At 36.6% G+C, this 17,163-nt stretch overlaps 1 protein-coding gene across 1 annotated transcript in view; it reads left to right on the top strand.

The window, feature by feature from the left end:
* The window catches only part of MAGI2 (membrane associated guanylate kinase, WW and PDZ domain containing 2), a 1,168,341-nt gene that overhangs the window by 1,040,034 nt on the left and 111,144 nt on the right, over positions 1-17,163 (top strand). Inside the window, exons 17-18 of the mRNA XM_027838694.1 lie at positions 5,114-5,354; positions 7,164-7,307. Of these exons, the coding sequence (XP_027694495.1) occupies positions 5,114-5,354; positions 7,164-7,307 (385 nt within the window). The remainder of the gene's footprint in view (positions 1-5,113; positions 5,355-7,163; positions 7,308-17,163) is intronic.

Genomic DNA, 17,163 nt, shown 5'->3' with positions numbered 1-17,163 from the left:
CCTCTGGACACAGGGAGTTCACACCTCCTTTCTTGTGCTGGTCTCATACTGAATCAGCCTTCATTCAGGAAGATTGTTGGTTGTGGCCCCTGGCCCCACCTGCTATGATCTCATTATAGTCTGTTCAACTTTTTGTTTGTTCGTTTTAAAACAAAACATTTCCTACACACTAGGATTAATAGTAACAGCCCCCTTTTTATCTTTATTGATATACACATATGTATATATGTATATATATACACATATGCATATGTATTGCACATGCACTCACATGCATACACACACTTAAAGCTTAAGCCTTATCAAAACTTAATTAAGGGGGGCAATTAGGTGGCACAGTGAATAGAGCACCAGCCCTGAAGTCAGGAGGACCTGAGATCAAATCTGACCTCAGACCAAACACTTGACACTTACTAGCTGTGTGACCCTGGGCAAGTCACTTAACCCCAACTGCCTAAAAATTTTAAAAAAAAACCTTCATTAAGACTTTTGGAACACCCTATGCATATGTGTGTGCATGGATGTGTGCGTGTGTTTCATAAGGTTTAAAAATTCAAGCCTTAGTAGCTTAAAACAACACTAGGACTTCTGGAACATCCTGTATAGATGTATGTGTATGTGTGTGTGTGTGAGTATGTGTCTCTTTCCATATACATATGTACATATATGCATATATATACATACATATATATATATATATGTTGGTATGTGGTAATATATACATATATCTCCAGATAGACAAAAAGATGGATGGATGGATGCATGCATGCATGCATGGATAGATGGATCTCACATCTTTGCCCAGATTTTCTTAGTTACTTCAGTCCAAAATCACTCAAAGTGCTATAGGTTATTGACTCCAAGCATTGCTAGGCTTTTCATTGAGAATCAGCACTAGTGTTATTGGTAACTGACATCCTAAATCCTTGCTGGTATCCAGACAATCCTTCAATTCAGGGCAACTACCATACATACAAAAATGTGGCCCTTCCCTTACCGCTGGTTCCCACCCAGCAGCTACAATGGTATTTTCTCAAGCAGACAAGAAAAAAACTTCTGCCTTTTTTCGGGGTCATTCTGAAGGATCTTCCCAATCAAGTTAGGTTCTGTATCAACAAAGATGCATTGTGACTTTCAATCAATGCATGTGCACATGGTCTGCTGCCCTTTAGGTGAATTAAGGCAAGTGTACTGTTAGAATGGAATGCAATAAAATGGTATTACTCAACTACCTGCAAGGACATTATCTATTTTGTGGGTTGGCATCCTCCAAAGTATTTCCTTCCTCCCACACCATCCAGTTAGTGCATATTCAAAAAGTAAAAAATAATCTTAATGTCATAACAAACCAAACTTTATCTAGGGAGATGAATCTGCCAGGAAAACAAAATCAAACTATTATATAACATACCTCAAAGTCAAATAGAATTCATTTCAAAACCTAATTTTCCAATGTTTAGTATTAACCATGACACCCTCCCTTTCTATTAACATAGGCAATTGGTAGCTTACTTTGTTTCAATTGATTTGTACATAAAAGAGATTGTGTGCTGTAGTAAATAAGGCACTGAACTTGGAGTAAGGAAGACCTGGGTTTGAATGTTGCCTTAGACATTAGCTGTGTGACCCTGGGCAAATCAAAACCTCCTTGTGCTTCACTTTCATCATCTGAAAAATGGCTCTAAGGTCACTTCCAGCTCTGAATCTCTGATCCTATGAAAAAAGGTAAAAAGGGGCTGGAGGTTGATTTTCTAAATAAACAATATACCTTATTAGCTTTTATGTGAAACAGGTTGTCTTTTCTCTCTAGACTTCAATTTCCTTACCTGTAAAAATAAGAGACTTAAACTACTTGATGTCTGCTAGCTTTAAATTAACAATCCCAATATCTCAAATTTTAAGACTCTTTCATAAAGATGTATGTAATTGTAAGCACATATATGTTGTACCATGGAAATATAAAAAGCAATGTCTTTTGAGCGTTTAAAGAAGAAAGGGGGTTACAAAAATTCCAAGTGGCATTGTTATCTGAACTGGCCCCAATATCATTCATTTGTGAGATAGCAGATTTATTAGAGTTAATATTGTATGGTGAGAAAGAGCAATCAATTAATCAGAAAGCATTTTGTTAAGCACCCATCTCCAAGGGTTTTTGTAAGGATCAAATTTGAAATAGTATTTTTAAAGTATTTTGCCAACCTTAAACCACCATATAAAGACCAGTCATAAAGCCGTTATTATTTCAACCTATTATCATACAATCTCCCAGCTAATTCAGGACAAAGCTCTCCTATACAAAGCTTTTCTGGACTTGAAAAAGAGTGCACTTTCCCTCTTGAAGTTATTTTGTATTGTCAAAATAATTTGCATTTACTTATCTTTGTGTGTTATTTCCCCCAGTAGCTAGTCAGGGAGATCTGAGTGTGACCTAGGGCAAGTCACTTAACATTACTTAGCCTAGGTTTCCTCAACTATAAAACATGGTTGTGAGGATATTATGAGGTAAGCCACATCAAACTCTCTGCAAACATTAATGGGCTATATAAATTCTAGCTAGTGCTATTCTTTAATAAACTCCTGGAAGTCAGAGGCCATTAGCTTCCTGTTTTTGTATCTCCAGAATACAGCACAGCGTCTTGCACATAGATTTTTTAAAAAATGTTTATTGATCTAAATGGAAATTGTTGAATATCAACTTTTTTGCAATACATGTGGACGCCTTTGGTTGGACTGAGATGATAATAGTGAGTTCACAAAAATAAAATATGAACAATGGAATTATAGTGATACACTGTGACTTAAAATCATATAATATCTTTAGGGTCAAGAAGAATCTTTCTAGAGAGAAATTTGACACACACACACCAACAAATGATAGTCAGTTTAATTCCAAGTGCTGAATACAGGCATTTGCATAACTAAGCATCTTACTCAAAGAGTATTTAAATAATTTTCTTCTCTTTGTGCAGGCTCCCCAGTAGGTACCTGGACAGCTTGCTGGGACTCAAAGCAGAACTTAAATTATGCAACTCCCAAAAGGCATTCCTTGCCTCTGTCAGAGTTAAATACCAAAATGATATCTGTTGAGAAGAGCTAATTTTAAATAATTGTGCATTATAAATACCTTTCCAAGGGACTCAGACAGAGCCATTCACATCTGTTGAGGGCAATTTCAGTGTATTCCCACCAAATATTGGTTTTTTTAGTAAATTAACATAGATCAGTCTTGGTCAGTTAATAAAACTGTGAAGGGACCATCTAATCTAAAAGAAAAAAAGTCCCTGTATGTTTTCCTTTTTGTAATAAATCTCAACTTTTTCTTAGAACTTAATATTTTCTTCTTCCTTGTTTTGAAATCAATATTAGAAATTTAGCTTTTGTGAGATTATTAAATTCTCATTATATAAAAGGTTATCTTTCTTCCCCTTACTTGGCATCCTATGACAGTTCTCTGTACTTAAGTCTCTGGGTGACTTATTGTGGATTGTTACCATGGTAATAAGCAGTGAGCTAGAGAGCCAAGCACACTATTTATTCATGATCACAATAGGAGAGAATGCTCTCCTTTTCAGTTGCCCTACAATGGTTGATACCAGGCATTTCCCCTTTGGGGGAAATTAGGCGCTCCCAATCTATGACACCTTGACTTCACAAACCAAAGCAGCTGGAAACTCTTGAGTGGTTTCTATGATTGTTTGGGGTTGGGTTTTTCTTTGCTTTTTGCATGTATTAAGACGGTGACTAGAATATAGAAACATACACAGAATGAGAGGCTCCCAAATTCTAAAAGGTGAAAAATCAGTGAATTAATACCCTTCTCCCCTCTTTCATCATATACTCCTCATAATATCTTATTTGATATGTACTCTGAGTACAGTCACAGCCTGCCTAGTTCTTTTGATTAATTATTCAAAAACACAACACATGGAATATTTGTAAATACAGAAATGATGCTGGAGAATGTAAACTCTTTGAGAGTAGACACCATTACTTTTCCCCCCAGCACCTAGCATCGTGTCTTATAGTTAGTACACAAGAAATGGTTTTGGTTTGTTTTTTTAAATTGTATTAAGGAGCAACTGAGATTATGGAAGGGGGAAATAGGGATAAGGATGGGACCTATGATTTCACTAGTAGAGGGTATTCCTGGATGTAGAAAGCCCTCTCCAATTCAATGTGGCACCTGTTCTGCAAATTGGTCTTAGAGAGTTGTTTTGGAACAGTGATGTCAAAATCAAATAGACATATGTAAGAATAAGCTAGATTCCCTGTGGGCCACATATTGTCTTAGTTTTAAAATGTCATATTATCAATATTTTATTCTATTTTTATTTATTTTGTAAAATATTTCCCAATTACATTTTAATCTGGTTTAGCCTCATGGCCCTCATGTTTGATACCTCTGCTCTAGAGGCTAAGTGACTGGCCCATGGTCACAGCCAGTATGCATCAGATAAAGGCCTTGAACCCATTGATCCTCTTTGAAAACAAAAGATGAATTACAATCTAGTGTAACAAAACCCAGCTTATTGTGATACAATTATATTTAATAGTTATTTTTAAGATACATGTAGATCCCTAGGAAAATGTCATATGATATATCCAATGATCTATGAGGTTTTTAAATCTTTTTTTAACCAATAAACAATTGGGCACAGTGATATCCCTGGCCTTTTTATACATAGTAATTAAAAATTGTAGTCATTATGTCATTATGAACTGAGAGTATCAGGTAGAGCCGTCATTTTGACTTTGAATACTTAAATTCTTAGCTGAAAATGTACATGGTGTTTGCTAAATAGAAAACATTCTGTTTATTTTAATTTCTTTGGAATAGGGAACTTCCAGATGAGAAAACTCTGTCTTCCAGTGCAAGTTGATACGTGTTTTGTAACTTAAGAGTTTTAGTGAGTTGACCCAAACTCTAAGAAGCACTGAAGGGGTCACAAGTGGAAAAAGTTTAAGGCCTAGAGCACTATTTTGCTTATTCTCTAATTGTGAAAGGGCTAGAAAAACTTACACTCTTCTTTTAAGATTATGTTTGAAGACTGTCGACCTTCTCTCCCCTTCAAGACCCAAGATATCCAACTAATCATTATTCTGATGTGTTTAGTTATAGGTCAGAAGTAAAAGCAAGGCAAGATGTGAAACCAGACATCCGACAGCCTCCATTTACAGACTACAGGCAGCCAGCCACAGACTACAGACAGCCCCCACTGGACTACAGACACCCCCCAGGAGTGGATTATCAGCAACCACCACCCTTGGACTATAGGCAACCACCTCTGTTAGACTACAGGCAACATTCTCCAGACACGAGGCAATATCCTCTATCAGATTACAGGCAACCCCAGGTAATTTGCACCATAAATACTTATTACATTGGATTCAAATGAATAAAGAAAAATATATAATTATCACTATCGCTCTGGGTCTCGGTTTCCCCATCTATAAAATAAGGGGATTGAACTAGATGAACTCTAAGCAACTTACCAGGCGTGAAATTTTCTGATTTCATGATTAAAAATAAGTCCGAGGTAACGGATTCAAGGTGCAGAGTGAAACATACTTTCTTAGACATAGCCAGTGTGAGAAATTGTTTTGCTTGACCATGCATATTTTTTATAAGATATTTGGTTTTTTTATGAGTTTTGTTGTTGTTGTTGTTGTTGAGTGAAGGTAGCGAAGGTAGAGGTTGTGGAAGCAGACTAGCAATAGGTTACACACACACACACACACACACACACACACACACACACAAAGAGGTTTTGGAAGCATTAAATGCCAAGAAGATAACGGAAAGAAAGCTGGAAGGAAGCAAGCAGAGCAATTGAAAGTTATATGTTGAAGTTATAGATTTATAAAGAAAAGAAAGCTAGACTTAAGAGAAATTCATGGTTTCATCTACAATGCCCTTTCTCTGGTCCATCATATAAAGAAGTGTTCATTTTATTTCATATTTAAGTTAAGAATTTTTAATTAAATAAGTTAGAAACCACTTTCTTTAGATTCTCTAAATCAGCACATAGAGAAAGGAAAATCACAGCATTATCAGAATTAGAAACAATAAGATTATCCATTGCTATTAGTTTAGAGGATTGTTTTGTTGCTATTGTTCTCAACCCATAATTTTTTTTCCTGCAGCCTCTTTAAATGAGCAAAGTGATTTAAGAAAATACTGAGTATGGTTTTCTGCTAGCCAAGACAGTACCCCAGGGGTCCCCTGTGTCCTATTTTCTCTTAATGTTGACAGTGCAGGGGTTGAAACAGGAGAGAAATGGGTTAAACGAATCCGTGCTAGCAATATGCCAGCTAATTCTTAGATATCATAATACCTTAACCCAGTTAAAATACATTTAACTGAGCCCTTAGGGCAGATGCTGAAAATGTTAGGCAAAGCAGAAATGTAAAAATTCAAAACAAAGCCATTCCCAACGTACACAAAACAATGCAATTTTTGTAAATGTTTATACTTTGTAGATGTGGAGATGGAATGGGGTAGAGGAAAAGGACCTTCAAATACTTCTTCATCAGGAGCTAAATAAAGAAAGCATATCTGTATTTAGATCAGATTACATTTTTATCATCTTTATGGAAGATTACCTCTATCCCAAAAATAAAATTTCTAAAGAAAAATCAATAAAAGGCAGCTTTAAAAAAAAAGAACTTTCCTATTAACATGGAAGATCAATTATGATTTGTGTGCTTCTGCTTGATATTTTATAATCCATGGAAACAGCAAAAGCAAAGAGCCATTAATTCTCACTTTACTAATAGGCAAATCCTATAATTTTTAAACATGCCTGCATACCCTGACACATTAACAGAGATGTTCAACAGCTGCTGAATCAGGGAGACCAAGTCAGAGGATCATAACTATGTGTAATAATAGCATGTTTCCAAGTAAACCAACACATATCAGAATCAAGGTAGCTAAATTATAGCTTTTTAAAGGACCCAAACAAATATATTAGAATGGACCCAGAGTGTTTGAGGTTTTGATTTGTGGTGTTTTTTTTTCCCAATGGCCAGAGTAGATGGCATCTCCTTGAACCTATTTACCACCTAGTGCAAATCTATTGTAGCAGAAGAAGAAAGTCATTGTCATAGAGAAATCTTCTATGAGATCCAAAGATCTCCCATTCCATTTTCTGTCCCAATAGGATTTTGATTATTTTACTGTGGACATGGAGAAGGGAGCCAAAGGGTTTGGATTCAGTATCCGTGGAGGAAGAGAATACAAAATGGATCTGTATGTGTTGAGGTTGGCAGAAGATGGGCCAGCAATAAGGAATGGAAGAATGAGAGTAAGTAAGAACTCTTTTCTCAGAATTGCTCAAAGTGTATTCTAATGCCAATTCAGTGCTCTACCATATTAGAATAGGGCTGGGTTACCTTGACAAGGAAGAAGTTCCAGCACTCAACAGACTTTAATACTGCTTTTGAACTCCCTTTATCGTCATTAGGTTATACTGAGTTTTATCATTAGATGAACCAGGCATATCAGTTCACTTAAAAAACTTTATATAATTTGACTTTCAAATAGATATTTTCATCCTATCTCTTTTTATTTTGCTTTGTGAGTTTTAAAAAACTGCATTGTATCAGTTGACATAGCTTGGTCCTTTGAGTCATTCTTGAATTCCAGTTCTAAGTTTAGACAAATTCTATCTAGGAATTACATTTTAATTGACAATAGCAAGACCCTCTCATTTCTTTTCATATACCTTCCTCGGTGTAGTTTATTCATTTGTTTGTTTTTAAACGGGCAAACTAACCTAAAAGGACAAAAGAAAAACATTTCAGAAACAACTTGAAGTAGGAAAGAGGAACATAATTGCTTTTTTTGTGGTTGGGTAATTCAGTTGTCATTTAAGATTGCATCTTTTGACTTTTTTCTGTCTGACATTAATCAAGAAGTTCTTTACTTCCTTAGAAATAATAACATCTCACACTTCCATAGCACGTAAGGTAATTTAATGTGCTTTTCTCAAAGTAACCCTGTAAGATAATGCACATATTAATTCAGATAATTAAGAATTAGGATAATTCTCATTTTGCTTGGGAGGTGACAGAGAAAAAGCATACTGTCCAGAGTTGCAGAGGTCACATGTCAGAAACTGGGTTTCGAATGTAGATCTTCTGCCTCCAAGAGAAGCATTCTTTCTACTATATCTCACTGCTTTTCTACATTGGTAATAAATTGATGATGGAATTTCTTTAGTATTGGCAAACTACTTTGCCTCATTTTGGGTTTCAGTTGCCTCATCTGGAAGATAAGGGGAGTTGGATTAGATCACTCTGAAATCCCTTACATCTTGGACAGTCTGTGTTTCTGTGCTTTATACAGCTCTTCAAGTTTTCTATTTATAAGGGATTCCTCTAAATACTTGAAAATAGTTTAAAATACATATACATGCATGTATATGTACTTAACTCATGGTACCTCAGGCATGTCACAAAGTCTCATCACCGAACTTGGCCAAGATTAATCTGAAATGACCTTTTCTTGATGAAGCCATCCTGGTTCTTCAAATGAATAACTAGAAAGGAAAGCAGTAAGCACCGTTTCCGTTTTTATGGATTTATAAAACACTCTTTACAACAGAACAATATGGACTAGAATCTTGCCAAGAAAAAGTCAAGCTCACTGGCTGGAAGTTTATAGAATCAATCATCACTCTTTTTTAAAATTTTACGAACTTTTTCTCTGCAATTGTATGGCAGCTCTCCTTTTCCCATGATCTATCTAAAACATAGGGATGGGGAACCTGCAGTCTCAAGGTCACATGTGCCCCTCTAGATCTTCAAAGGCATCCCTTTGACTGAATCCAAACTTTGCAAGACAAAGTTGTTCAGTCAAAGGGCCGCACTTGAGGACCTAGAGGGCCATGTGGCCTTAAGGAACCACAAGGTTCCCCACCCTGATCTAAAACTTCTTGCTATGGCTCCTTGGTGAGGTCTGCCCATTATTTCAGGTCTCTGGATGTGGTTCATCTGCACCTGGTAACTTGAGCTCCTCAAAGAAGCCTCACCTGTCTTGGGTTTCAACTCTATTAATATCATTAACTATTTTTGCTCTGACATTTTTAGTCCAAAGTCCATTCTCCAAGGAAGAGAAAACAGAAACCAAATAAGATTGGAACAGTTTCTTCCTACTTCATCACTGTCATCCATTACCATTATCCCATAAACACTGAGAAGTGATTCTGTCTCATCTTTGCTCCTCCTCTTTTACCCCACATTTATGTGTATATAGATGTACATAATATGCATACATATACATAAATAAATAAGTATGTGTGTATATGTGCATGGTGTGTGTATATATGTAAATACATGTGCATGTATGTAGAAGTATGTGAACATAAATGTGAAAACTATATAGAAAATACATAAGCAAAATATACATACATAAACACATATACATATATACAAATTATAAATGAAAATTTATGTGAAACATATATAGAAATATATATAGACATAGAAATATATATACATATAGGTACATATATGGAAAATATAGATGAAAATCAATATGAAACATAGAAATATGTTGACATATGAAAATATGTATATAGATATAGATATAGAAAATATAGATAAAATCCATGTGAAACATATAGAAAATATATATAGACATATAGAAATCTATGTACACATAGATACACACATACACAAGGCAGTGTGACATAGTGGCTAGAGAGTTGACCTTGAAGCCAAGAATACCTGAATTCAAATCTACCCTTTGACACATGTCTGTGAGACTTTCAGCAAATTATTTCCTCTCTTAGTTCCCTAAGCAACTATATAAGGTGCAGAATAGGTACTAATCTGTATTAATATAGTGTTTCTTCACCAGTGAGATCCCATATCAATAAAATAGCAAGCCTAGTCTACATCCCTATACATATATGTATACACACACACACACACACACACACACACACACACACGCTTTCCTAATTTGCAAAATGGGGAAGATGGATCAAATGATGATTCCCTAAGGACTCTGTAAAATCTGTCTTATATTTCATAATTCTATACCTCCTTCTAACTATGTAACAAAATCAGCCTATTACTCCTATCTTGGCTTTCTGAGGAGTGTGCTCTCTATATGGCACCATGACAAAACTGTGTAGACTTCTATGCTCTGTCTTGCCCTAAGCAACATAATTTCTCCAATTTTTCACAGACGGGCCAAGAGCCCTCTCATTTCCTTTATTTGCTACTACCGTCCAGAGGGCCATACCACTGATTCTTATAGCAGTATTCCCCAGTCAAAAAAAATCATGGCCGCTTTACTCATTGGGCAAATAGTAGCAAGAAACATCTGAAAGTTGTGTGGTCCTACAGAAAGACCACTGACTCTGAGGACCCGGCTTCAAATCCTGCTACCTGTATGCTATTGAACTAGTCACTTAACATTCCTGGGCCTCATTTCTAAAATGAGAGAATTAAACTAGATGGTCCCTAAAGGCCCTTCCAATTCTCGAAAGGACATGACAAGTTCTCTGATTTCTGTGCTGGAGGGAAATTTGAATACAGATTCCCAGAAGACCTGCTGTACTTTCTTGATGAATTTTATTTTGGATGTTTTGCAATGTTTGCTGTACTAATATAAATAGCCATCATTGTTCTTTCTTAGAAATGCTTTCACGGCTGGTCAAGTATTGTAAAGATTAGGACAGGTAAATATGAGCCACTAATGACTTTAAGAGCTATTTGTTTTTGGCACTACCTTGTACTATGGGGCATTTGAAGATAATATGGGTCGGTTACACTATACCTCTGGCATTTAATTTTCAGGGGAGAACATCCATACAACATAAATCTAGGAGGAAGGAGAAACTCGGATGTTTTCCGGATCAGTTTTTACGAGATCATTTTAGAGTCCTGACCTTTCTATTTAAAAGGAACTTTTAATTCATTAATTTAATTCAGCAATCCTTTGTTAAACACCTACTGTGTCTTGGACAATGTGTTAGGCACAGAGGATACAAAGGGAAAGAAGGATCCTACATTCTATTGGGAGAACAATGTGTACACCAAAAAATAAAAACAGAATTTATATAAAAGTAGATATAAGTAATGGGCAGGTAGGTGGCACAGTGGATAGAGGTATAGGCCAGAGTCTGAAAGACCTAAGTTCAAATCTGGCCTGGGATACTTACCAGCTGCATGACCCTGGGCAATTCACTTAACCCTGTGTGCCTCAGTTTCCTCATCTGTAAAATGAACTGGAAAAAGAAATGGCAAACCATTCCAGTATCTTTGCCAAAAGATACTGGACTTTGGGACCCAAAGGGGGTCACGAAGAATCCGACATGACTGAAACAACTGAACAACAGGAATAAGAAGGTATAAGTAATTTCCAGAGGTGGGCATTAACAACTGGGCAGCTCAGGAGATGCTTCCTGTAGAAGGTGGAATTTAAGCTGATCTGTGGAGGAAGCGAGAGATTCTGTGAGGTGGATCTGAGGAAATGAGGCAGAGGTGACAGACCGTGCACAGGAACAGAGCTGGGTGATGGGATGTCATGTATAGCAAACAGAAGCTAGGTCAGTATGGCGGAACCTACAGTGTACTGACCTTCTTTTGTTACTCAACCATCTCTTCAACCGCACTTGCTTTTTTTCACTGAAGCAAGTTGAATGCAGATATATGACTTCAAATATGACTACCAGAGCTAGCTAGATATTATGCACGTGTCAGATAAAGCAAAAGGGGACCAACTAAGGAGGATTAAATATTGTATTTATTAAGCAAGGTCTTGTTTACCCTTGACTTGTCATTTGTTTCTTTGAACTCTTCTGCCTTCATTAGAGTGAGCAAATAACAACACGCTTGAATCCCCAAGTACATTTAAATTGTAACAACTCACGCTAGTAAACCACTTTAAGGTTTACCAACAACTACTCTAAAAGCAAACCTATGAGGTCAATAATGGAGTTATTTATATTTCTCTTTTATAGTTTGGGAAACTAAATTTCGGAGAAGTTAAATGATTTTCCCAGTCACAAAGCTAGGAAGTGTCAGAGAGAAGAATCAAAGTCAGGTCTCCTGGCTATAAGCCTGAGATCTTTCTTATCAACTATAACATAGTTGGTGTTTAATAAGTGTTTATTGAGTTGAATTTTGGTATACCACATTATAGGGACCCACGATGAGTCAACATTATTCACTTACTAATTAATTAGTATGTAATTAATGATTCATTGGCAAACGATTAAGTGACTTACTTTATAATAGAATTATAAATAAGATCCTAATTAATAAATGTGCTAACTGTTTATCCTTGCTGTAGACAGTAAACTCTGTTTGGCCTGTAGTCATGATAGACAGCTTATACACGGAATATATGTAGATGGATTCAGCTGTCACCATGAATATGTACTTAGTTTAGAATGAGTCATTACTGTAGCCGTAACCACCTGGGAGAAAATAAGAAAAGCAGGCTTTTTAGAGAGTCAAGACTTGGGATGGGGTGGGGGAAGCATGAGAACTGCTTACTCATGAATTAACCTTTATATGAAAATTAGAAGAAACCCCACCACTAGCCAACCTCACACAGGTGCTATCCTCCCTGCTGTGAACATGAACAAATGTTTTTCTACTCAGCTTCTGCATCGGTGTGCTTGATTTGGCTATTTTATTCTTTCTGATTTTGCCTTGGAAGCCTGACTCTTACCTTACGTGTTCCTGACTTCGCTTCCTACTGGCTAGGTCTGCTTCTTCTGGCAACCTAACGTCCAGTGTAATAACCTCATTCCAACCCCTCATCAACCCGTTTGTAGCATTCTTGACTCAGAAACCTTATAGCAGTGAGCTGTATCACAGTGGTTCAGCAGAAAGACCCAGGTCGATTCCCATCAAGTAGCGACTATAATTTTTAGGCAAGTTTCCTGATGTTACTACAAGAACCCAAGAACAAGGACAATGAATTTTATTACCCACAGACTCACTCCTAGGTCCTTTGCTTGACTCTCTAAAAGAATATCCATTCATTAGTGAAAATTATTGAATTACCATAATACCATTTTAGGATATGTTAACAGATGCTTGTAGGACACACAGTTTTTTGTAATTCCCAGCACAAAATTATAAGATTAAAGGCTCATTGAAGGTCATTTATTCCAATGCCTTATTTAAACTCCTGGAGGAAAAGAACTCATTTATCTTTCCATGTCCCCAGTGTCTTGCATATTCCCTTATACATGGTAAGTAGTTCATATATATTTGTTAAATGAATGGATGGATGGATGGATGGATGGATGGATGGATGGATGGATGCATTAAGTGATTTGATCAAGGTTATTCAACTTTTGAGGGGAAAAGAAACATTTGAAACTCAGTCTGATGTCCTAGACTGGATTTTAATCTTCAACATCTTATACCTTCCTGGCGCTTAGCTGGGTTTTATTTACTCTTCCTGGGTATAAATATATCTGAAATAGTCACACACATGCACCTATCATAAAAGGTAACACTGAAAATAACACATATCCTCATAGTAATAATAGAGGGAATTAGTCTATTGGCCTTTTGAACTGCTTAAGTGTGCCAATACTCAAGGAAAAAAATTTATTCAAAAAACATTGTCTTTCCTTGGAAATAAAACAAAATCTTATTTCCCACTTAATAAGACTACATTCATACCATTCAAGTTTATTGATTAGGTATGACACTTAATGGGCCCCATCCCAATTTGAGAGTCTTATAGGCAAGAGACCAGAAAACAGAATCACTTCCCTTCTGTCACTGGGGGAAAAAACCACTCTTTTTGAGCACTAAAATCTAGATATAATAGAGAAAACAAAAAAAAATTCATTTGTAGGAGGTCAGATCTAAAAATCTAAAAGAAATCTAAAAGAATCCAAAATATCTAAGAATCTAAAAGAAACAAGGCACTAGGACCCATGCATCCAGAAACTAAAGGAAGAAACAGTAAAACCAATCATTAAATTCAAGAGACACAGTTTGGAGACCAGAAAATGGCAATCCTGCATTGACTATAAAAAGGTACAAAGGGCACTTTAGATGGAATAGTTATTGTTGAGTCATTTCAGTAGTGTTCAACTTTCCAGGACCCCATTTTGGGGTCTTCTTGGTAAAGATAATTGAATGGTTTGCCATTTCCTTCTCTATTTCATTTTACAGATAAAGAAACTGAGGCAAACAGGGTTTAGTAATTTGCCTGGGTCACAAAGCTAATAAGTGTCTAAAGCTGTATTTGAACTCAAGATGATGAGTCTTCTTGACTCCACACCCAGCGTTCTATCCACTGCACCACCTAACTGCAGTACTTTAGATGGGGCTGGGAGGCATAATAGGGGAGGTAGAATTAGAGGAGCTACTTTAAGAAACTTCATAGATGAGAAAGAGAATTTGGATTTAACAAATTTACTTAGGATAAGTAGCATGAATGAGTTAGAGCAAGTTGAGCTCAACCTAATATAACAAGATATTCAGTAGTATAGTGGTAAAAGTGCTAGGCTGATAGTCAAGAAGGTCTGAGTTCAAATCCTGCCTTAGGTAATTATAGTTTAGGATGAGTCAGATGAAGAACACCAGTAAACACAGAGATAATTTTTGATGTGCAGTCTCAATATGCAGCCTCTATGCCTGAAGTGGACAACACACAATGGAGGGAAGAGAGGAGATCTAATCCATGCTCTGGTAGAAGGCAAAGAGTCTCTCAATGCTCAATGATTATTATACAGTTTTAGGCAGAGAGTCCATATGGTACCTCTCTATAGGACTAGTAAAGTAAAAGTCTTTCCTAAATTATCTGATAAGGAATGAAAAACCAGGGTCAGAGAACTTAACCCTAATTATGCCAATCCAGCAAGAGGCTGAATAGAGAAGGAGAAATGAAGTCCAGTCTCTGGGATCATTAACCTTAGCATTCTTGCCCCCTCGAGGGCTAGGACCATACTGGTCAAACTTTTTCATTGGTTGACATTTATTAGCTTTATGACCCTGGACAAATCACCTAACCTCTCAGGGTCTCATCTGTGAAATAAAGAGGTTGGACTCAGTGGCCTCAAAAGTCTCTTCCAGCTCAAAATCTTTGATCCTATAATCTTATATGAAGATGAAAGGTAGCACTCTCTAATCACTTTGACCACCTAAAATTACTCTACACCAAAAATAAATTCTGATTTTTGAAAATCATAGAAAGGAAGAACTAAAACATAAATAGGACCTTTGAGGCAAAACATGGGTAAATGAAAATTCTAATCATTATGATTCAAATTGAAAAGATTCATAGTTTCAGTAGGTTGAGAAGAATGTTCTTATCAGAGAAAATAAATTATTTGAAATATGATTATTAGAAAGTATCAATGCAGTTATTCTCATAGAAATGAGGAAAATCAAATGGCAAAATTTGCCCTCATCATGATCTCTGGCATCACTACCTATTTAATGGTCAGCTGTTTTAAGGATGTACTTGTCGCCACTCAAGAATTGTAAAATCATATAATCTCAGAGTTGGAAGCAACCTCAGAAGTCATCTAGTCCAATAAATGTATGAATAGGATCCCCTTTCTAACATATCTGACAATCAGACATCCAGCCACCACTTAAAGACATCTAATTATGGGAAGGAATCTCACTGTCTCTAATTATGGACCATTCTAATTGTTGGGAAGTTTTTCTATTGCTGTTTTTTTCTTGGATCAAGTCTAAATCTGCCTCTCTGATTTCTACTCATTCATTCTTCCTATTATTTCCCCCTGGGGAAATGAAATCTCTTCAAATGCTTGGAGATAACTGTCATGTTCTCCCTTCCAAATCTGTTCTACTCCAGGCTAAACATCCCTAGTTCATCCAAGTTTTCCTGGTATGGCATGGTATTAGGTCTTCTCATCATATTCTGGACTTACATCTGCCTATCAATTTCCTTTTTAAAATGTGCTACCCATGACTGAAAACAATATTTCTGGTGTAGTTTGACCAGCGCAGAATATAGCAGGATTATAACTCCCTTCCTCTTAAATGATATGGTTCTGGTAATACAGTTCAAGGTAATTTTTTTTGGCCATCACATTACAGTGTTTGTCACAGTGCTGTCACAACTCACTAAATCCTCTTTTTCCTTTGAACTGTTACTAGTCACATCTTACCCATTCTGTAGTTAGGCAGTGCATTTTTTAATCTTAAATTGTAGGACTCTACATTTATTCCTATTAAATTTTATCTTATTGAATAGATACAGTCCCTTTGCCTTTTTTCCCCATCTCATTATTCATCCAATCTCCTCCACCCTCCTGTAAATTCCCCTTACCCACTCCTTCCCAATTCCTTTCCACCGCTATCCCCACTGTCTCTTCCTATTTCTGGTCTCCTGAGTGCTGCTGGAATATGCACTGATTTTGTCCATTATAAGTTTATGTTTCATAACCTTAACTAGACCTTTCTCGTTGCCTAGCCTATCATTTGAACCCTTACTTAAATCCCTATCACACTCCTTTTATCACCTATTTTAAACATTCTCTTTCCCCAAATCCCCATCACCAACCCTGAGATTTCATCCACCCCCATGGCTTCAGCAGTCATCTCTACCTGGATAGATCCCAAATCTTTTTCTTTGGGTCTGAACTTTCTCTCATGTTGCAGTCTCATAGTTTTGGTCTGCCTCCTGAACATCTCCATTTGGATCTCTCAAAGGCACCTCAAACCCAAAGCTACAACTGAACTCATCATCTTCCCTCTGATACCTGCTCTAACTTTCTTATCTTCATCAAAGGCACCACTATCCTGATCACACATGGCAATAACCTTCAAACATTCCTTCTTTCTTCTCATCCTATCACTTGGTCCAATAAATTTCCAAGCCTTACTCTATTATGCCCGTATCTCTCAAATCTGATTCTTTTTTATCATTCGCACAGTCACTACCTTTGTTCAGTCTCTCATTACTCCTTACTTAAACTATTGCAGTAACCGCACAGCTGGTCTCTTGTCTTCCAATCTATTTTCCTTTTCATCCAATACAGTTTTGTTAGATCTTTCTAACGGACAGCTCTGAACATGTGAATCACGTGACTGTGCCACTCAAAGACCTTTTGTGACTTTCTACCTCCCATTGTTGAAAATCCAATGCCCTCATCCTGATATTCAAAGTTCAACACAATATGACTAGGTCATATGCTA

The sequence above is a fragment of the Vombatus ursinus genome, unplaced genomic scaffold (genome assembly GCF_900497805.2).
Source record: "Vombatus ursinus unplaced genomic scaffold, bare-nosed wombat genome assembly UNPS02014830.1, whole genome shotgun sequence".
Lineage (NCBI taxonomy): Eukaryota > Metazoa > Chordata > Mammalia > Diprotodontia > Vombatidae > Vombatus > Vombatus ursinus.
This window is presented reverse-complemented; position numbering and strand designations above follow the sequence as displayed.